Source organism: Salmo salar, chromosome ssa24 (assembly GCF_905237065.1).
Source record: "Salmo salar chromosome ssa24, Ssal_v3.1, whole genome shotgun sequence".
NCBI classification, from domain to species: domain Eukaryota; kingdom Metazoa; phylum Chordata; class Actinopteri; order Salmoniformes; family Salmonidae; genus Salmo; species Salmo salar.
Window position 1 is genome coordinate 4748288 of NC_059465.1, and position 23516 is coordinate 4771803.

The 23516-nt window shown below is 43.0% G+C and overlaps 1 protein-coding gene across 1 annotated transcript in view; it reads left to right on the forward strand.

Annotated features, from left to right (window-relative positions):
- The window catches only part of LOC106585216 (whirlin), a 110267-nt gene extending 88752 nt beyond the window's left edge, over window positions 1–21515 (forward strand). The window contains exons 6-12 of the mRNA XM_014171177.2: window positions 5768–5950; window positions 6555–6758; window positions 9416–9490; window positions 9745–10522; window positions 11155–11327; window positions 11668–11793; window positions 19873–21515. Of these exons, the coding sequence (XP_014026652.2) occupies window positions 5768–5950; window positions 6555–6758; window positions 9416–9490; window positions 9745–10522; window positions 11155–11327; window positions 11668–11793; window positions 19873–20085 (1752 nt within the window). The 3' untranslated portion in view covers window positions 20086–21515. The remainder of the gene's footprint in view (window positions 1–5767; window positions 5951–6554; window positions 6759–9415; window positions 9491–9744; window positions 10523–11154; window positions 11328–11667; window positions 11794–19872) is intronic.
- The last annotated feature ends 2001 nt before the right edge of the window (window positions 21516–23516 follow it).

Genomic DNA, 23516 nt, shown 5'->3' on the forward strand with positions numbered 1-23516 from the left:
TAAAGTCCCATAACTTGAGTCACATCTCTTCAGGGTCGGATGCAATCTGCAATATTGATTTTCCAAATTGAACTAGCCGCAAAGTGCCTCTGGGCCCTGGTCAAAAGTATCGGGTGCCATTTGGGATGCACACTAAATCTTACAGTACCATTAAGGTACGAATCTATAGCTCAAAGTGGGAGTACTTAAAGTAAGACCAGGGCTATGTCCCAAAATGGCACCCTATTCCCTATATAGTGTACTACATCCCTATGGGCTCTGGTCAAACGTAGTGCACTATGTAGGGAATAGGGTGCTACATGGGATGCACACCAGTAGCAAATGCAGAAAACAGTAGGATTTGCTGGAAGAGAAGAAAGAGAGGCACTTTGCGGCTAGTTCGATTGGAAAATCAATACTGCAGATGGTATCTGACCATGAAGAGCAGTGACTCAAGTTATGGGACTTTAACAAACCATCACGGGTTAGGTACTGTATGTACGTATTGTGTTTTACCGTTTTACAGTTAAGAGTAGCTCACCCCTGCTTTTCTCTTCTATCTCTCTTTCTCTCACTCGCTCTTTCCCTCTCTTTCTCTTGCTCTCTCTCCCTCTCTCTCTCTATTTCCTAGCAAGAGAGGCACTGAAGTGAAGAGGAAATTCAACAACTCTCCTTCATGTTCAGGCCTTCTTCACAGGCCAAAACGTGGTGGTTTTAACAATAAAGAAGCATTTTTATCAAGATCCACTGTCCTCCAAGAGTTGCTGAATTTCATCCTCACTTCATTCCTAACATCCATGACCTCATCCTTAGTTGGACATTCTGATCGATCCTGTCAAGGGACAGTGACAGCCGCCTGACAAGACGCCATCACCATGGCGACTCAAAGTCAGGTCTCTTCAATAAAAGAGAAAAAAGAGGGAAGAGTCCTTCGTTAGTCATCTTTAATTAAAGGGGAACACTGAGCTAATCTCATGGAGGAAATGCTGCATTCCGTATTCAACCATGACACATCACTGTCGTTGTCCCTAAAACCTCACGCTACTCGTGAGCATTCACTATCTATAAAGTTTAATACAGAGAAATGCAATGCAACAGATGATGTAGAATTACAGGTTACAGTAGTATGACTATTAGGGCAAGCAGTGTATTTATCAGCTGAAATATGTAGAGAGAGTTGATCCATTTCTATGGAGACCCTGAGGTTCTCCTCCTAATGTTCTCCAGTTTGGGAATAGTCTCTTCTCACAGCCACTGTATGAATGTGCGGAGCGCCCTGAGTCTGGTGAGAGAAATATCAACTTGATGGTTGAGCAATTCTAGGTTCTGAAGCTTTCATTTGTATGATGGTTTACCTTCTACTGCTGTGAGTAGAGTGCTGTGTACCTGTGCTCCAGTTAGGCTCTCCTGAGGAGGCTTGCAGAGTGGTCCCATGGTGGTGATGAGAGGCAGGATTCAATGACAGACAGCCTAGACACTCAATCATACACACGAGCATGCATACACGGATGAGCAAACACGCATGTGCACCACACACACACTCAATCATCATGAACACGTTGAGACACAAAGGACCGCAATGGCACCACCAATTGTTTCACACACAATATAGACACGTGTGTGTGTGTGTGTGTGTGTGTGTGTGTGTGTGTGTGTGTGTGTGTGTGTGTGTGTGTGTGTGTGTGTGTGTGTGTGTGTGTGTGTGTGTGTGTGTGTGTGTGTGTGTGTGTGTGTGTGTGTGTGTCATTTACAGTGTCTAAGGTGAGTTCTGGCAGCCAGAGAGAGGTTAATGGCCCCTGTACCAGTCACACACACAGATACCATTCTCTCACAGTCACAACAGCAGGAGAACACCCTATGGTGCCGCCTGCCAAGAAGTGAGGACTCATGACCAATATCAATGCTACCTAACTCACAACAACCAGCTTTAGAAAAACACATTCACTTACTGTGAAATGATACAGGTACTCAAACAAAAGCTCTGTCTTTCCTCCTTCTAACCTAGACCAACACATTCAAATCTACTGGTTCCTAAATGTGTCATCGAATCTTGCGATGGTTGCAGCTTTGTTTCCAAAGACGGGACGTCTTTTATTTGGCCTGTTTCCTAAATTGCACCCTATTCCCTAAATAGGGCACTACCTTTGACCAGAGCCCATAGGGAATAGGGAGCCATTTATGACCCATCCTCGTGTCCCTAATGCAGTCAGTCAGTCTGGCTTGCGGCTGTTAAAATGATACTCTAACCTGTATTAAATCAACATGCCCTCACCACCAATCTCCAATTACAAATCTCATTAGTTGCAGACCGCCAGAGGCACCCAGTTTGGACTCATTCCTGATGAATAGCTGTTTAATTTTAGCAAGGTCCTTTGATGTAGATCTAATTGTAAGCATTCTAAGCAAATTTGTATGTTGGCTTTCTGTTTACAATGGAGCTCAATGGTGAGAGAGTGAGAGAAAGAAAGAGATAAACCGAGAGACAGATAGAGAGGCAGAGACAGAGACAGAGGGGACTCAAAAGAGCTATACTGTGCTTTATCACACTTTCTGTGATTGATTATGCTGAAAGTGTTTCCTCCGCAGTTTTCCCTGTCCTTAGTCATACTCTAATGTTCACATCATCAACTCCTTTACACCTTTGTAGACCTTCAACTGTATCTCAAACACGCTACGTAACCATAAAAGTGACTGCTCTTCCATTGTATGGATTGCATTGCAGAATATGGAAGCTCACGTAAACTCCACAGGGTTGTGTTACTTGGAATGCTACCGGGGTAAACTATGTAGGGTCACCTTGGGGAGAAATGAATGTCTTCATTGATTCCCAAATGGCACCCTATTCTCTTGTCACGCCCTGACCAGGTGAACTCGGGTATTTTGGGTCAGGGTGTGTCATGTTGGGTATTTTTCCTGGGTTTGTTTCTATGTTTGCGTTATAGCCTTGTGTGAGCTCTATGTGGTTTAATTCTATGTTGGGTTCTGTCGATTCCCAATCAGAGACAGCTGTCGCTAGTTGTCTCTGATTGGGATCACATTTAAGTTCCTCTTTCCCCTACGCTGTTTGTGGGGTGTTGTCTCTTTGTGTTAAGAGCAGTTAACGTATCGGCATTTTCTTGTTTTTGTGTACGTGTTTATTTCAAGTGTAAAGAATAAACATGTGTTCGCTCCCAGCTGCGTTTTGGTCCGCTTCCTCGTCACCCGACGACGATCGTTACATCTCTGTATTGTGCACTACTTTTGACCAGAGGCTCTGGCCAAAAGTAGCACACTACATAGGGAATAGGGTGCCATTTGAGACTCAGTGAATTTCTCTGGTCTGAGCTAGGTATGGTGCTGGTGGAGAAGTGAGGGCAGGACAGGAGCCCAGTGTGACTGACAAATTCCCTTAGTAATTAATAGTAGCAAGAGTCAATGCTTTGCTCCTGACCTGCTAACTCTCTCTGTCATTTTTCTCTTTACTCTCCGGGCCCTGCAACACATTCATCCTCCTGGTGCTCCTCTTGACAATCTGTTTCACATTCCCAGGCGTCTATAACCTCTAACATTTTTGTCCTCAAAAAGGTGTGCTGCGGTATATCGTCTGATATGTGAAAACATAACCATCTGTGTTAGAAGTCCTCTCCACATACACGCACAGCTCTTATCCAGGCACCCATTTTAGAATGAGTGGAGCTGTATCATTTTGAGTGCCATCATTTAACCATGAATGGTATTTAAGATCCATCAATGGCTAGGTACTCAATATTCTATGTTCCGGTCTATTTAAAACTGGAATGGCCATTTCAAGCTGTAGCTGAATAACAATGAGAGTTATTGGGCTCACCCTAACACTGATGACTTTGAAGTGGTTTCTATTGTTAGAGCTTAAGAAAGCTTGTTGGTGTGCTGTTGATGTGTGTGGGATGACTGAGAGCAAAGGAGATATACTGTACAGGAGACTCTGTACACTCTCAGAAATAAAGGTTGCGATTTTTCTTAAAGGGGTACAAATGCTCGTCACTGTAGCAGTACACTCTAAGGTATGTCCTTTGTACCTTTAGTTAAAATGACTTAATTGTACCCTTGCAGTTCATTTCTTAAAAGAGCCAATAATGTTGCTTAGGGGACAATATAGTACAGGTATAACAGCATACCTTTGGAAAAGGTATAATTTTGCCTTTTTTAGGTTACCACCACAGTGACAAAGCCGTTTTGTTCCTTTTTAAATGGCAAAAATGTACCTCTGAAAAGGTTTTGGGGTGCTGTTTTAACATTGTAAGGGGTAAAGCCTCATTTGCATATTCCCCAGGATGCATTTCAAGCAAATTTTTTAGTTAACAGTACCACATGGTTGTTGCATTCGTTGGCTTTCAGTGCTGTAGCCTTCACCAAGTGAGGGCCTAAGAAAAATGTTTTTTTTATTCTTTATGACAATACATTATGTATATCATGAGGCCATAACTCCTGGTTAGTCCAACTATTACCAGACTAGGATTAGTATAGAAAAATGTATACTATTTATCTTTGTGTAGCATAAGATCAATCAATCAATCATTGTGCATTCAAAAACACACTTATTGAAACAAACAATTCTAAAAAATCAACCTGCAGTAGAGCATGCTGGGAAATATGTTAATTATGGGCATGGTTTGTGTGATGATTTCACCTTTATATTCAAAATATTAGGTACAAAACTGTACCATTATACTAGTTTATCCTCTGCGGGATCGGTCCCCCCCCCCACGCAGGACGGTTGAGCTAACTTAGGCTAATGTGATTAGCATGAGGTTGTAAGTAACAACAACAAAAAAATCCCAGGATATACATTTTACGCATTTAGCAGACGCTCTTATCCAGAACGACTTACAGTAGTGAATGCATACATTTCATACATTTTTTTCCTTCTCCGTACTGGTCCCCCGTGGGAATCGAACCCACAACCCTGGCGTTGCAAACACCATGCTCTACCAACTGAGCCACACGAGTTCAACGAGTTCAACGAGTTCAACGATAGACATATCTGATATAGTTAAGCTTAAATTCTTGTTCTTGCACTGTCCAATTTACAGTAGCTATTACAGTGAGATAATACCATGCTATTGTTTGAGGAGAGTGCACAATTATGAACTTGAAAATGTATTAATAAACCAATTAGGCACATTTGGGCAGTCTTGATTCAACATTTTTAACAGATCAATCTAAATCTTTGCACATACACTGCTGCCATCTAGTGGCCAAAATCTAAATTGCACCCGGGCTGGAATAATACATTATGGCCTTTCTCTTGCGTTTCAAAGATGGTACAAAAAAAACTAAAAACCGCATGTTTTTTTCTTTGTATTATCTTTTACCAGATCTAATGTGTTATATTCTCCTACATTCATTTCACATTTCCACAAACTTCAAAGTGTTTCCTTTCAAATGTTTCCTTCAGGTCCTGATCTACAGGCAGTTAGATTTGGGTATATCATTTTAGGTGAAAATTGAAAAAAAGGGTCCGATCATTAACAGCACATGTACCCTAAAAGGTACAGTACCTACAGTAACAGTCTCATGTGAGATTATACCTCTGAAGGAAAGTTCTGTGTATTTAGATTTTTGTACCTCAGGGAACAATACTGCACCCTAACCAAACCCTTAATTCTAAGAGTGTACATTCATTCTTTCTCTCTCTCTTCTGTCTTTCTCTTTATCTCTCTCCCACTCTCTACCTGTCTGTCTTTCTTTCTCTCTCTGTCTTTCTCTCTCTCTCCCTCCCTCTTGTTCTCTCTCTCTTGCTCTCTCTCCTCTCCCTCCGTCGATACAGCCAGTGTGTCGAGGTGTGTGGCCCCCAGGTTCACAGGTATCTCTAGAGGAGCAGGCCTTTCTGCTGCTGACAGACCCAGAGAGGCAGACCATGGGTTACTACCTGCAGGAGTACCAGGAGGGACACATCGGTCTGGAACCCCTGGCTATGGCCCTGTTTGAACTCTTCAACACCCACGCCAAGGTACTATAACGCCTGCTGAGACAGCACATCTGGGCTAGCATCCCAAATGGCACCCTATAGGGCTCTGGTCAAAAGTAGTACACTATAGGGAATATGGTGCCATTTGGGATACACCCTGGGTGTCTGCTTCATCTGATGGTTGATATTTTTCTCTCCAGAAGATGGTGTCTCCACAACTGTTTGGAAATTGTTTATTTAATGTACACCCATTCACAAAATGCCTATAAATGTTATTTTGGTGGTTCCTTGTCTTAACTGTCCACCATTCTTCCTCCTGTCCTCCCTCCAGTTCCCTTTGTCAAAGGAGATGATGAAAACCTAGTGCTCGAAGGTTAAACGTTGTCTAATAAATTCCCATTGAGAGCATAATGCAGTGTGTGGGGTAACCTTTTCACCTTTTATGGAACACTTTCTGACATCCAGCACCTGCTCTAAGTCAAATAAGGACTCTATATAACCTATTGGGCCTCTATATAACCTATAGGGCCTCTATGTAACCGACAGGGCCTCTGTAACATCATAGGGTTTCTATGTAACTATGATAGCGCATTTATGTAACTCTGTTGGGCCTCTATGTAACTTGTTGACCGTTTCTCCTCTACAGTTATCCTTGCTGTCTGAGGTGCGTAGCCTGGTGGCTCTCCAGGACCTGGAGCTGTATGATGGTCTGGTGCTGCACCGTGAGAGGGAGGCTCTGAAGGCCTGGCATGGAGAAAAAGGAACGTTGCATCCACACAGCCGCTGTGTACACACAGAGCCCTTAGCCAGCCACAGCCACTACAACCCCACCACTCTCTGCTCTGCCAAGGTAGTGGAAAGTTTGCACCCTAAATGACACCCTACTCCTTATACAGTGGAGTGCTTTTGACCAGAGCCCCATTGGCCCTGTGTGTGCGTGCATGCCTATTCAGGTCTATGGTGCGTGTGTGTTTGATTTCCTCCAGGCCTCCTTTTAAAATATTTTCTGTCATCAATTGGATCTGGCACCAGTATCAAATGAGAGAGAGCAGTGATTTCAGATGAGATTACTGAGCTGCAGTGCCAGTGTAGCATCGATGTTTCACTGAATCAGTATGGCCCTGATCAGTATAATGGGACCTCATTCTGCCAGGGCACAGTCACTCTACAAAACACTCTATAACCATCCAAATGAGACCCAGCCACCCTGTAATAGAAACTGTTAAAACAGTGTTTGAATGCACAATGGCACCCTATTCAGTGCTCCTCTTTTGACCAAACTCTGGCTCTGGTCAAAAGTAATGTACCATACAAAATAGGGTGCCATTTGCTCCAACAAAGCAGAGATTATTCAGCCGTGGACCGGGGGGGGGATTTGAAACCATTGTGAGGAGAGATTTGAAACCATTGTGGCTGAGAGCTGAACCCAAGTACAGTTGAAGTCGGAAGTTTACATACGCCTTAGCCAAATACATTTAAACTCAGTTTTTCACAATTCCTGACATTTAATCCAATAAAAATTCACCACTTTATTTTAAGAATGTGAAATGTCAGAATAATAGTAGAGAGAATGATATATTTCAGATTTTATTTCTTTCATCACATTCCCAGTGGGTCAGAGGTTTACATACACTCAATTAGTATTTGGTAGCATTGCCTTTAAATTGTTTAACTTGGGTCAAACATTTTGGGTAGCCTTCCACAAGCTTCCCACAATAAGTTGGGTGAATTTTGGCCCATTCCTCCTGACAGAGCTGGTGTAACTGAGTCAGGTTTGTAGGCCTCCTTGCTCACACACACACTTCTTCAGTTCTGCCCACAAAGTTTCTATAGGATTGAGGTCAGGGCTTTGTGATGGCCACTCCAATACCTTGACTTTGTTGTCCTTAAGCCATTTTGCCACAACTGTCCATTTGGAAGACCCATTTGCGACCAAGCTTTAACTTCCTGACTGATGTTTTCAGATGTTGCTTCAATATATCCACATAATTTCCCTTCCTCGTGATGCCATCTATTTTGTGAAGTGCACCAGTCCTTCCTGCAGCAAAGCACCCCCACAATATGATGCAAGTCTCCCCCTTTTTCCTCCAAACATAACGATGGTCATTATGGCCAAACAGTTCTATTTTTGTTTTATCAGACCAGAGGACATTTCTCCAAAAAGTACGATTTTTGTCCCCATGTGCAGTTGCAAACCGTAATCTGGCTTTTTTATGGCGAGTGGCATCTTCCTTGCTGAGCAGCCTTTCAGGTTATGTCGATATAGGACTCATTTTACTATGGATATAGATACTTTTGTACCTGTTTCCTCCAGCATCTTCACAAGGTCCTTTGCTGTTGTTCTGGGATTGATTTGCACTTTTCGCACCAAAGTACGTTCATCTCTAGGAGACAGAACGCGTCTTCCTGAGCGGTATGATGGCTGCGTGGTCCCATGGTGTTTATACTTGCGTACTATTGTTTGTACAGAACGTGGTACCTTCAGGCGTTTGGAAATTGCTCCCAAGGATGAACCAGACTTGTGGAGGTCTTGGCTGTTTTCTTTTGATTTTCCCATGTCAAGCAAAGAGGCAGTGAGTTTGAAGGTGGGCCTTAAAATACATCCACAGGTACACCTCCAATTGACTCAAATGATGTCAATTAGCCTATCAGAAGCTTCTAAAGCCATGACATAATTTTCTGGAATTTTCCAAGCTGTTTAAAGGCACAGTCAACTTAGTGTATGTACATTTCTGACCCACTGAAATTGTGATACAGTGAATTATAAGTGAAATAATCTGTCGGTAAACAATTGTTGGAAAAATGACTTGTGTCATGCACAAAGAAGATGTCCTAACCGACTTGCCAAAACAATAGTTTGTTAACAAGAAATTTGTGGAGTGGTTGAAAAAAAAAAAGTTTTAATGACTCCAACCTAAGTGTATGTAAACTTCCAACTTCAACTGTATATCTTTGTGTGTGTGTGTGTGTGTGTGTGTGTGTGTGTGTGTGTGTGTGTGTGTGTGTGTGTGTGTGTGTGTGTGTGTGTACGCGACTGTTTTTGTACACGACTGTGTGGGTGTACGCGACTGTTTGTGCGTGACTGTGTGTGTGTGTGTGTGTGTGTGTCTGTATGCGTGTGTCAGTTTCCCCATGGTCCAAGGTGACAAAGTGTTGCTTTCTGTTGGTTGGCTGGTTTTGCTGATTGCCATGGTCCATTCTGTGCTTGTGTAATTGGCCTCGTTGACACCCTCATTACTATAGCTGTAAAATCACACCCTTAGTAAACAAGTAATTGCAGTTCATTTATATTATATGCACTAAATTAACTTCCTGTGTTAATTGATAATTGAAGTGTTTAGTCACGGTTCTGGGTTAATGTTTCAGCACATTATTGTCACACAACATTGTTCTGGGATGCAGGTCAGTGAGTCTATGGATGGGCCTGTTTATTTTGAATGATAAGTTCAAGTAAACAGGTGAAGTCATATTATAACACACAAAACCTTGTGTCTCTGTCTCTTTCAGCATGAGTGCTCTCATGGTGACAGTGTAGAGCAAGATCCAGGGGTACGCACTAGTGTCCTACCTGACATTACATTGGTGAGTCTGTGTGAGTTTGAGGTTGTTCTAGTCTGATGGAAATAATAGTCAGGTTTTATTATGTGCATGAGTGGCAAATTAGACTTAAATGCTAATCTTTGTGTACAATGCATTTTTAAAGGTGAGTCGTGAAGTTGCGTTTGACGGTGACTCTCTCCATTAAAAACATTGTTGGTGAACTTCAGCAGACAGACTGAGGTTGTAAAGAGTTTGGACCACTTTTCTGTACAAGCAATGTCCTTTTGTGTTTCTAGAAAGAGGTGCGGTCTACAGCTGAATCTCCTCCGTCCTTCAAGCCATCACTTCCCTCCGGCCATACCCAGACGAGAAACCCCAAGGAGAGGGACCCTTCCAAGCGCCCCTCATCCAGTCACTCCCAGTCTGGCCTGATCTTTACTGCCCCCACCAGGCTACACCAGGAATGCCACCACAAATCCCTCAAAGCCTTCAGCTCCTCCAACCACCAAACCTCCACCTCCCCTAGTTCTGGCCTCCATCACACCTGTCCCTACCCTGGCCACCAAAACAGCCCCAACCCTGGCACCAACCACAGTGCCAATCCAAGCTCTTGTCATCAGACATCCATAAACTCTCTTCACCACACCTGCCAAAACTCCCTCCACATCTCCACCCCCACCTCTGACCACCACCCCCACCAAGCCTGCCCTAGCTCTGGCCACCATACCTGCCCCGGTTCCCTTCATCACAACCCCTTGTGGTTCCCCTCTGCTCCTCCAACCCAGGAGTCGACCATCAAGCACCCCATCTTCAGATCCTGTTCCCATGAGAAGCCTGCTACCTCCCCTAAGACTGCCTCCCCTTGTCTCTCACCGTGTCCCTCCCCTGGTCTCTCCCCATGTCTGTCCCCTTGTCCCTCGCCCTGTCCCTCTCTCACTGTCCTGAAGCCACCCCCATGTAGCCCAGACAGACCCTGCTCTCCTTGTTCTCCCTCCCTCAGCCAGGGAGGTCAGTGTGTCATGGCAGGCATACACAGACTGACTGCTGAGGTCAGGCCCCAGCCCCAGCAGAGAGGTAAAGGTCAATGTGTGTCTGTGTGTCTATGTGTTTTTGTGCGTACCTGCCTGTGTTTCTGTGTGTTTATCACTTTACATGCTTGTACCCTGTGTGTACAAAACATTAGGAAAACCTGCTCTTTCAATGACATAGACTGACCGGGTGAATGCAGGTGAAAGATGTGATCCCTTATTGATGTCACTAAATCCACTTCAATCAGTGTTGATGAAGGGGAGGAGGAAGGTTAATGAAGGATTTTTAAGCCTTGACAATTGAGACATAGTATGTGTGCCATTCAGAGGGTGGAAGGGCAAGACAAAAGATTGAAGTGCCTTTGAGCGGGGTATGGTAGTAGGTGCCAGGTGTACCAGTTTGAGTGTGACAAGAACTGTATCGCTGCTGGGTTTTTTATGCTCAACAGTTTCCCGTCTGTATCAAGAAAGGTCCACCACCCAAAGGACATCCAGCCAACTTGACACAACTGTGGGAAGCATTGGAGTCAATATGGGCCAGCATCCCTGTGGAATGCTTTCAACACCTTGTAGAGTCCATGCCCCAATGAATTGAGGCTGTTCTGAGGGCAAAAGGGGGTTCAACTCAATATTAGGAAGGTGTATATATAATCGAATCTATTACTTCTGTGTATCCAGGCGCCACATTGTCCCAGCTGTCAGACAGTGGTCAGACTCTGAGTGAGGACAGTGGGGTGGACATTGCTGAGGCAGGAGGGCTGAGTAAAGACAGCAGTCCTCGGCCCAGTAAGAACCAGGCCACACAGCAGTCCCAAGTGGCCCAGGGACCTGCAGCGCTGGCATCCAAACAGGTGAGGGCCACCAAGGGCCCATATCACAACAGAAATAACATGTTGGTGTCTCAAATGAAACCCTTTTCCATATATAGTGCACTGCGTTTGACCAGGGCTCATAGTGCACTACTTTTTACCAGAGCCCTAGCTAGGGATTAGGGTGCCATTTGGGACTCACACCATAACATTCAAAAATCTCAGAGTTTCACAACACTCTGTTTTGCCTTTTCACAAATTCATGGTTTGCCACACGTTTTATTACAGTACACTCAGTGCCTGTCCATCCCTTAACCGTAGTCTTGCTTCTATGTCTTTTTGTCCTCATTCTATGTTCTGATTCTTCTTGTGTTCCCTGCAGCAGCCTGGCGCTCCAGTGCCCACCCCTACCCTGGTACATGTGGTAAAGAATGCCAATACTCTGGGTATCGCTATAGAGGGAGGGGCAAACACACGCCAGCCGCTGCCCCGCATCGTCACCATACAGGTGAGAAAGAGAGACTACTGCGTCCCAAATGGCTCTCTATTCCCAAAATAGTGCACTACTTTTGACCAGGGCTTATGGGGCTCCGGGTAAAAGCAGATGATTCTGCATCACCTTATCATACTCCGACATTTAGGATAACTCTGAACATGAATGTAGCATGATGAGGACTACACAGGGCTTTTGTACTGTGATGTCTGTAAATAGTAAGAACTACTTCGTCCTATGTGAATGTAGAGCCTGAAGGTGTGCCATACTTATATATATTTTATTGCATAACAGCAAGCATAAAAAACTACAGAATTACCATTTTCACTTGCATCCTAAATGTGACTTTCCCCCGAGCATCTGTTTATGTGCGTAATAGCAGCCTATATTTGCATGAATAAGAATCTCAAATCAGGTAAAGGATGCTCTCATGGGGATTTGTAACTTTGTTGAAGAAAGTTTTCTACCACCTGTTTAGTCTCAGGATTCTTGGATTGGATGATCAATTCAGGTCACCAGGGCCCATATTCATTAGGAACAAAACGTAAGCAAACCCAAACATGGAGGGTCTACCTGAACTTGTCCAATAAGGAACACGTGTTTTGATTTTTAGTTTTAAGGTGTGAGTAGACCGACATAGTCATTGTGAGTGGACCTACATGTGTATTTAAATATTATTGTCAAGAACAGCCTTGATGTAAGGATCGACTCTGGAGACGAGAAGCTGGTACAGGGAGTGAACATTTAATAACCACGGACAGGAACAGAATACGGACAGCGTCCGATGAGCCGGCTGAGGCGTAGGAACCCGACGAGCTGGCTGAGGCATTACGTGGGATGGGAGCCTGCCGACCCAACCGGAGCAAGGAAACCTCTCGAGCCAGCTAAGGCGTGAAAGCCTGATGAGCCAGCTGGGGCACCCCCGGTTCCATCAGCGGCGGAACCCGGACCCGACATCACCAGCAAAACAAAAAACAAATACCTCCCTGATGCTTTGTATAGTGGTGTCAGCATTCTGTAAGGATCGACACTGGAGACGAGAAGCGTGTAATGATGGCGACAGGTGTGCGTAATGAAAGGCAGCCTGGCGCCCCCAAGTGCTAGAGAGGGAGAGCGGGCGCAGGAGTGACACAAACAGGTGTTTGTGCCTCATTATTCCAACTATTTCCCCCCACCATTTAATGGTACTGTCTATGATTCAGCAACAGTCCAGAGTTGTTTTCCAAATGGCAACCTATTCCCTATATAGTGCTTATAGTCCCTACACTCTTAGAAAAAAAGGTGCTATCTAGAGCCTAAAACGATTCTTCGGCTGTCCCCAGAGGAGAACCCTTTGAAGAACCCATTTTGGTCCCTTTCCACAGAGGGTTCTACATGGAACCCAAAAGTCTTCCACCTGGAACCAAAAAGGGATCTACTTGGAACGAAAGTGGGTTCTCCTATGGGGACAGCCAAAGAACCCTTTTGGAGCCCTTTTTTCTAAGAGTGTATGGGCCTTGGTCAAAAGTAGTGCACTACATAGGGAATAGGGTTCTATTTGACACGCAGCCATTAGGTTGGCTCTGAATGGTCATACAGAGAATTATAAGTGACATGGTTGAAGAGGTTATTTCAGGATATGACAGTCAACAATAATGGGATTTTATTGTTTATTGTTTTACTGACTTAACACATCTGGGGATATGGTGCGATAAGAAGATCATAAACAATAGGTTGTCACAGCCAATTTCAAGGCTCTGCAACAGCTATTGCATAACGCTAGAGTGCTTCCGCTTTCCAAAGAGTAAACATTGTTGGTTAGTTGGAATGCCTTCCCCCTCTGTCGTAATGAGGGTAGATTGCAGGGTGCTTAAACTTAAGTGGGGACTGCTGCTGTCCAATATAATTGTTGTTAGGGTGTTTGATTAGTGTTATTACATCCCACACTTATATTTTTCTTCCTGGCTCTGATTCTGCTGATAGCGGATAATTATTTTGAAGAAGGGTCTACTTGCAATAACTGTGATGGGTGGGGGGTTTCTACCAAAAAATGAACTGACTGTAAGTCGTTTTGGATAAGAGCATCTGCTGAATGACTAAATTGTAGGAAACAGTGAAGGAACAGTGAGAGCAGTAAGGCAAGCATGCTTCTTGTTTTTATTTATTTATCGATAGCCAGGGGCACACTCCAACACTCAGACCTGATTTACAAACAAAGCATTTGTGTTTAGTGAGTCCGCCAGATCAGAGGCAGTAGTGATCCAGGATCAGAAGGGTCTTTGTTTCTGGCCATTTTGAGCCTGTAATCAAACCAAAACAAATCAATTGCTGATGCTCAAGATACACAGCTAGTCTAAAGAAGGCCAGTTTTATTGCTTCTTTAATCAGGACAACAGTTTTCAGCTGTGCTAACATAATTGCAAAAGGGTTTTTGTTGATGATTAGTTATTTGAGAAGGAGACCAAGTCAAGACGCTGGACCGGGTGGATTCAGTTTATAGTAAGGCAGTTTATTATGAGACAAAGATATTTGGCTAAGCGTGCACGGACTCCTTCGTTTAGCTCATAGGGAACTAGCAGAAGAGAGCCCCGAAACATAGTGTGCATCTAATTTATACAATGAAATGACAGTGTGTTGACGTTGAGTCTAGTAGGTCCGCTCTCCTGACTGGTCGATGAGTGGAGGGACGGTCCATTCTCCAGGTGGTGTCGACTTCCCATTGGCCCTTGGCAGTGTCCTTTGTCCTCGGAGTCCAACACACCTACGTGTGTGTGTGTGTGTGTATTTCTGGTAATTCGTGTCTGGGTGCTTGCGATATTCATGGAATGTTGTTCTTTACACCAGTGGTCAGTTCGTGTGGCTAGGATGCTTTCATGTCTTGACATTTTTGTGTGAGTGCTTAGTCCGCCATCAGTCTCTGGGTGTGGTCGTGATTGGTATCAGTTGGTTGCTCAATATGTCTCTGGAATTTTGTTGTGTGCTGTTGTGAAACATGTTGTGCAAATGCCCTCCTTATATATCATTAGGTAAAACGTTAGATTATCTTTATTACATTTTATAATGATCAATTAGTCTTTTAAAATAATAAACTTGGATTAGCTAACACAACGTGCCATTGGAACACAGGAGTGATGGTTGCTGATAATGGGCCTATGTAGATATTCCATAAAAAAATAAGCCATTTCCAGCTACAATAGGCATTTACAACATTAACAATGTCTACACTGTATTTCTGATCAATTTGATGTTATTTTAATAGACAAAAAAATTGCTTTTGTTTCAAAAACAAGGACATTTCTAAGTGACCCCAAACTTTTGAAAGGTAGTGTATTAGGGGTGAAACGGTAAGTGTATTCGTATTGAACCGTTCAGTACAGGGTCCACGGTGCACGGTTCGGTACGCATTGCGAACTGAACAATACATTAATCATATATTATAGCTAGGAAAATATATATATTTCATTGTAAAAAATGATTATTGCATAAACCAATGGTGTATAAATTAACATGGGCAAAATATCCACATAGTAATAAAGTTGTTTATAGTTGTCTGCTCATTGGTTATTTCACTCCAGCGAGAACAGAGCTGAGACCACCGTAGCAGCAATTAGCTAATGAAGGAATTAGCACTTAGCTAAATGCAAAGGAGCAACATGGCAAGCCAGAACTAGAAGTCGCTCCAGTATCATTCAGGTCTGCCGTCAGGGAACATTTCGGTTTCCCTGTAAACTATAACGGGGATTGTTAACGAGTGGTGGATAAAACTTCTACAACGTGTAGGCTCTGTTCATTGCCGATAGCCTATTCGAGTTGCAATACGCGTAACATGACTACTCGTTTTCGCCGACATCACTCTAAAGTGCCAATCAGTGGGACGAGGCGAAAAAATGAAACCACTTCTCCCCACAGACTTCAGGCAACAATATGCGGCTGACTCCGGTAGGGCTAAAGAAATCAACGCAGCGATAGCTAAATTCATAGTGGCAGATATGAGACCTTTCTCTGTGGTAGAGAATGCGGGGTTCAGAAACATGTTTAAAGTGGTCGAGCCGCGCCTCACTATTCTTTCTCATACACATTTTGCCCAGTCATTAATACCTGCCGTATACAAAAGAACAACTTGAGACCGAGTAGTCAGAAACGCGGTCTGTTGCTCAAACAACAGACAGTTGGACGTTTAGAGCTACATAGAGCTACCTTACTCTAATGGCTCATTGCATTACGGCAGAGTGGGAGATAAAAAGCCATGTCCTTCAAACACGTCCCCTTGAGAGTAGTCACACCAGTGTAAACTTGGGGGAAGAGCTAAGGGAAGTAGTTGGAGAGGGATAATGTAACGATTTCTGTGACCACTGACAACGCTAGAAATATTGTAAATGCAGTTGCACTAGCTGGATTGGGGCCACAGATAGGATGCTTTGCTTAAGTTATTAATCTAGCATCTCAAAAAGCAATGTCAATCTCTCGCCTCCTAGCAAAGATCAGGAAGGTTGTATCCTTCTTTCACAAAAGCACAACTGCTGCACATGCTGGAGTTCCCAAACCACAAACGAATCCAAGATGTCCCTACTAGATGGAATTCAAGCCATGGCATGGTTGAGAGATACCTTGATCAGAAAGTTGCGGTGTATTCTACACTGACTGATCAAGCTGTGAGGATGAATGTCAAAGATATTGTGACTTTATCTGAAAATGACATAAGACTAGCAAAGGAAGTTTATCAAAGTGTGCTAACCTCTCAAAACAGTCACAACACTGATATGCACTGAGAGCATTCCATCAGTTTCCATGGTCCCGCCTATGAAAACAATGATCCTGAAATCAATGGTGGCATCTGATGAAGATGAACCCGCAGTAAGGGATGTCAAGACTGCTATCAGAGTTAACCTGGAGCCTAGATATGCTGACCCTGGTGTCCAAGACTTCTTACACAAGAGCACCGCTTTGGACCCCTGATTCAAGACCCTTCTGCACCTGGATGCTGCTGCTCATCTGAGAGTTTACAATGAACTCACAGCAGAGATTGTGACCAATATACAACAGGTATTGTATTTATTTTGTTAATGTGACATTTATTTTATTAATTAGTGATTTAAGGTACTGCAATGTGACTTAATTTTGATATATGCTGTTGGACTATGTACTCTGGTTGAAGTTCTGTTTTAAATTACTATTTTATTTCATGTTATAAGGCAGGCACTGCTGTTTTTGTTGTCCCTTTGTTTCCATATGCTCCTGGGAATTCAAGCTACCCATGTTTACTATTATAATAAATAGAAAAACTTAATACAAATTACATATTTCTCAGGCATTTATTTTGTCAATGTATCAAAACCATAACGAACCGTGAGTTTTGTGAACCGTTTCACCCACCCGTTTCACCCAAGGTTTTAATGAAAATATGTAAATCATTATATGAATATTATTTGAATATGTTGGTAACCCGTTGTATAAAAGTGATAATGCCCTGGAAGCCGGTGTTTGGAGGATATATTGGCACGGTTTGCCGGCCTTCAACTTCAATTCGGGCCTAACAACACCTGTGCCAATATACAGTATCCTCCGAACACCGGCTTCTCGGGCGTTATCACTTAAATATCTGCATTTTGATATAGACAATTCTCAGACCAATTCTTGCTCGTCAACGCCAACTCATTGCCTAACATGCTGACCAGACCGCTCATGCGCATGTGTCCGTGTGCGCCATCACGTGCATGTTGATTTTGTTCAGCCACACCAGACACGATCAGGACATGCAGGTTGAAATATCAAAACGAACTCTGAACCAAGTATATTAATTTGGGGACAGGTCGAAAAGCATTAAACATTTATGGCAATTTAGCTAGCTTGCTGTTGCTAGCTAATTTGTCCTGGGATATAAACATTGGGTTATTATTTTACCTAAAATGCACAAGGTCTTCTACTCTGACAATTCATTCATAAATAAACAGGTAAAAGTTTGTTTCTAATAATCTCTCCTCCTAAAGGCTTCTTCTTCTTCTTTGGCATTTATATAGCGGTTGGTAACCAACTTTAAGGTGCATTACCACCACCAACTGAACTGGAGTGTGGACCTCAGTTCATCTTTCAATCACCCACATGGATATATGCTCCTAAAAACCAATGAGCAGATGGGACGTGGGTATATGCGCCTAAAAACCAATGAGGAGATGGGAGAAGCAGGACTTGCTGCACGTCAAGCATCACAAATAGAACCAAGTTCTATTTTAGCGCCTGGCTACGCAGACACTTGTTGACGCGTGCACGCAGTGTGGGTGCAATGATTGAATAGCATGTATGTGTACATTTATTTTGCAACGATTGCGCACGCGACGCGAGCGGTGTGGTCAGCATTTAATGCTTGCTTCTATATTTTAATTATCTTCATGGAGTCAGATAAATTAAATTATAGGCTATTGGCTTATTATAGGCGTATTATGAGTCGCATGTGAGGTGTATATATAATATGTATATATCAAATATTACCCCACTACATCTTTGCCAGCTGCTTTCCTCCCGTTCACCTTGAAAATAAGTATCTTGACCTGTCCAATACTGTAGGTATCAGTAGTGATGTTTGCTAATATGCTGTCTTCAACCTCCGAGCTTGGGAGGTTGCTTGTGGCATCCTTCCACACAGAAGTGAAGTATAGACTCAGGGTTTCACACTCTTGTGTCTTTGTGTCATCTCTCTCACTCTGGTCTTCTGCATCAGCTCCCATCAGCTTTTTAATGGACCAGTTTCTGCTGTCCTTAGTCCTGAGATGAGAGACTTTATCCTCCTAGTGCAGTATATTTTCTTAGCATGTTGAATGAGATGGGGAAAGGGGATACCTAGTCATTCGCACAACTGAATGCATTCAACTGAAACCCGTCTTTCACATTCAACCCAACCCCTCTGAATCAGAGAGGTGCGGGGGGGGGCTGCCTTAATCGACATCCACGTCATCGGTGCCCGGGGAGCAGTTGTTGTGGGGGTTAACTGCCTTGCTCAAGGGCAGAACGGCAAACCTTTCGGTTACTGGCCCAATGCTCTTAACCACTAGGCTACCTGCTGCCCCAGGTATGCCACTTTGGAGTCCTCCATGGCTTATCAGATGTTGTGATGTTGCTCATTCTGATGGTCAATGCCTGCTTGAGGATAGGAGTAATTCACAGTGATTCACTGTTGTTCGTTTTTCACTATGTATTTATTCCTTGGGTCATTATATACAATTTTTATTAAATCTTTTGTCTTTAACTGCATTGTTGGAAAAGGACCTGTAAGTATGAATTTCACTGTTAGTCTACACCTGATGTTTACAAAGCATGTGACAAATAAAATGGTATTTGATTTGATTAGCCTGATGTCTTTACCCTGATGTCTTTGTCCTTATTTGGCCTGAAGTGCTAAATCATTCCTCCCCTCATTCCTCCCCTCAATCTCTTCTGACTATTAATCAGAAGAGCATCTACCTTTGTATTTTGTCTCTAACCTTTCCTTGAAACCACCAACCATGTTCTCCTCTTCTCTTCGCTTCATATCTTCTCGCTCACTCTTTAGCGCTTTATTTCTGCCACAAGGACACATCCTGTCTACAAAAGTGATTATTTAATTGATGCTTCATTATCTTCTCGCTCACTCTTTAGCGCTTTATTTCTGCCACAAGGACACATCCTGTCTACAAAAGTGATTATTTAATTGATGCTTCATTATCTCCCTCTCTCCCTGTATCGCTCTCTGTCTCTCTGAATTCAATTAATTAGCAATTTAAGGGCTTTATTGGCATGGGAAACATATGTTTACATTGTCAAAGCAAGTGAAATAGATAATAAACAATAAAAAAAGAACAGTAAACATGACACTCACAAATGTTCCAAAAGAATGAAGACATTTCAAATGTCATATTATGTGCAAGTAGTTTAAGTACAAAACGGAAAATAAATTAACATAAATATGGGTTGTCTTTACAATGGTGTTTGTTCTTCACTGGTTGCCCTTTTCCTGTGGCAACAGGTCACAAATCTTGCTGCTGTGATGGCACACTGTGGTATCTCACTCTCACAGTCCCCCCTCTGTATCTCTCTCTATCTCTCTCACTTTCTCACTCTCCCCCACATCTCTCTCTCTTATAGAAGGGGGGCTCGGCACACGGTTGTGGGCAGCTGAAGGTGGGTCAGGTGATTCTGGAAGTGAACGGTGTCTCCCTGAGGGGCCGTGAGCACCAGGACGCTGCTTGCATCATCGCTGAGGCCTTCAAGTCCAAAGAGAGGGACCACATTGACTTCCTGGTCACAGAGTTCAACGCAACCCTCCTGCAGGGCCTTTTGCAGGGTCGTATTCATTAGCCACCATACAGAAGGAAACGGACTGAAATAGGCAGGGACTACCTGAACTTGTCAAATAAGAAATGCTTGTTCCCATTTTCCTGCAGGGGCTTTAGCAGGACTTTGCACTTTAAAGAGGTGAAACGGAAGGAGAAGGAGAGAACAGGAGGGAGATGTCTGAGTGTTAATATAACAATCTATCTTAGTCTCGTCTAAGACCGTTCTCCCTTCCCACTTTTTTTGTCTGTAGCTCGCAACCAGGCTTGCCATGTAGAGTTGTATTGCCAAAATGCATGACATTCTGCATTAAGAACTCCCCAATATAACCTAATAGAACCTAAGAAGAACCCACCAATGGAACCTAATAGTATTGAACTGAAATCTTGAAAATCAGTTTATAACAACAATATCAATGCTGTGATGTCATTAATTATGTCATTCCATTTAGCTGCTTTTCAGTCTCCCTGCTCTCCCCTCTCCAATAGGTCTGCCATTCGTAGCAGCTCTCCCCTGGAAGTGGTTATACCAAGATGGTGCTTTGAAAAAGGACAGAGATTGTATCTAATCTTAGTCGAACTATAACTTTATGCTATCTCTAAAATACTTTTTTTGCATAATTTCTGTAATGTTTTATGAACACCCTATATATTGTATATAGAATATATTGTATATAACACTGAAACACCTTTTAATAGGTAGAGGATTTGAGCTATTTATAACACTAGGTCGTCTGTATGTAAGAGGATCACATTTCTTTATGGATTTTATTAATTTACTTAATTCATTTTTTATTTATAAGGGCAGTTCGTTTTCTATACTTTTCATGGTATACAGTATTGGTTAATTGGCTGTGTGGTGAATCTTGTGATTACATTAAGAATCCTTTTTCATACACATATATATATATATATATATATATATAAATATATACGGTAGATAAAAGCAGAGACAATACTAAAAATTAGCAAAGGTACTTCATCTGAGCTGTAGAACTGAATCAGAGACGGTAATGATGAGTCAGAGAGTGATCCTGGGAGAGGAAAATTAGTCCATGAGCTGCTAATGCATCGTTATACAGATAAATAACTTGTCAATTATAGGCAACTGACTCACTATTAGCAGAACTGGGGTGGAGGGGATGCAGCAGCAGCCATAATGCACATTGTGTGTATGAGAGAGAATATACTGTACACTACATCGCCAAAAGTCAAGTTCTTCCACACCAATCTCGGCGAACCATTTCACTATCGACCTCTGTGCACGGGGCATTGTCATGGTGAAACAGGAAAGGGCCTTCCCCAAACTGTCACAAATTTGGAAGCACAGAATCGTCTAGAATGTCATTGTATGCTGTAGCATTAAGATTTCCCTTCACTGGAACTACGGGGCCAGATGGTAAAGCGTGATTCATCACTCAAGAGAACGTGTTTCCACTGCTCCAGAGTCCAATGGCGGTGCGCATTCTGATCTTAGGCTTGTGTGTGGCTGCTCGACATTTCCACTTCACAATAACAACACTTACAGTTGACCGGGGCAGCTCTAGCAGGGCATAAATTTGACAAACTGACTTGTTGGAAAGGTGGCATCCTATGATGGTGCCACGTTAAAAGTCACTGAGCTCTTCAGTACGGGCCATTCTACTGCCAATGTTTGTCTATGGAGATTGCATGGCTGTGTGCTCAATTCTATACACCTGTCAGTAACAGGTGTGGCTGAAATAGCCGAATCCACAAATTTAAAGGGGTGTCCACCTACTTTTGGCCATGTAGTGTATCAGTGGCAGTGTATGCTAGTGTAGTGAGATACTAGTGGATATCCTGTCACCATAAAGGGGAGGTTGGCACCAGTTACTTCCCGAATGGGCCCTGGTCAAAAGTAGTGCACTGTATCGGGAATAGGGTGCCATTTGGGACACATCACATTGCTTGCTGTTGATAGATGTCTTGAACTGGATGAACTGTTGTAAAAGACTATAAAATGACTAATGATACATCTTTCAATAAGAGTATAACAGATTATTATAGAGTAAAGGTTTGTAGGTATTTTTTAACATTATACAAATGACATGTTTTTGTGACTGCAAACAGTCCAAACATGATACATATATATTGTCCACATATATGCATTCGGAAAGTATTCAGACCCCTTGACTTTTTCCACATTTTATACGTTACAGCCCTATTCTAAAATGGATGAAAATGTTTTTTCCCCCTCATCAATCTACACACAATACCCCATAAACTGTTTTTTAGACATTTTTGCAAATTTAAACAAAATAAAATACTGAAATATCACATTTACATAAGTATTCAGACCCTTTACTCAGTACTTTTTTGAAGCACCTTTGGCAGTGATTACAGCCTTGAGTGTTCTTGGATATGACGCTACGAGCTTGGCACACCTGTATTTGGGGAGTTTCTCCCGCTCTTCTCTGCAGATCCTCTCAAGCTCTGTCAGGTTGGATGCTGAGCGTCGTTGCACAGCTATTTTCAGGTCTCTCCAGAGATGTTCGATCGGGTTCAAGTCTGGGCTCTGGCTGGGCCACTCAAGGACATTCAGAGACTTGTCCTGAAGCCACTCCTGCATTGTCTTGGCTGTGTACTTAGGGTTGTTGTCCTTTTGGAATGTGAACCTTCGCCGAAGTCTGAGGTCCTGCACACTCTGGAGTAGGTTTTCATCAAGGATCTCTCTGTACTTTTCTCCGTTCATCTTTGCCTCATTCCTGACTAGTCTCCCAGTCCCTGCCGCTGAAAAACATCCGGGCTGTCATGAGCCTTTTACTGAGGAGTGGCGTCCTTCTGGCCACTCTACCATAAAGACCTGATTGGTGGAGTGCTGCAGAGATGGTTGTCCTTCTGGAAGGCTCTCCCATCTCCACAGAGGAACACTGGAGCTCTATCAAAGTGACCATCAGGTTCTTGGTCACCTCCCTGACCAAGGCCCTTCTCCCCCGATTGCTCAATTTGACTGGGTGGCCAGCTCTAGGAAGAGTCCTGGTACCCTTCCCCAGATCTGTGCATTGACACAATCCTGTCTCGGCGCTCTACAGACAATTCCTTCAACCTCATGGCTTGGTCTTTGCTCTGACGAGCACTGTCAACTGTGGGACCTTATATAGACAAGTTTGTGCCTTTCCAAATCATGCCCAATCAATGTAATTTACCACAGGTGGACTCCAAGTTGTAGAAACATCTCAAGGATGATCAATGGAAACAGGATGCACCTGAGCTCAATTTCGAGTCTCATAGCAAAGGGTCTGAATATTTATGTAAATAAGGTTTTTCTGTTTTGTTTTTTAATTAATGTCCAAAAATTCATAAAAAGCTGTTTTTTCTTTGTCATTATGGGGTATATTGTGTGTAGATTGATGAGGATTATTATTTTTTTAATCCATTTTAGAATAAGGCTGTAACGTAACCGCATGTGGAAAAAGTCAAGGGGTCTGAATACTT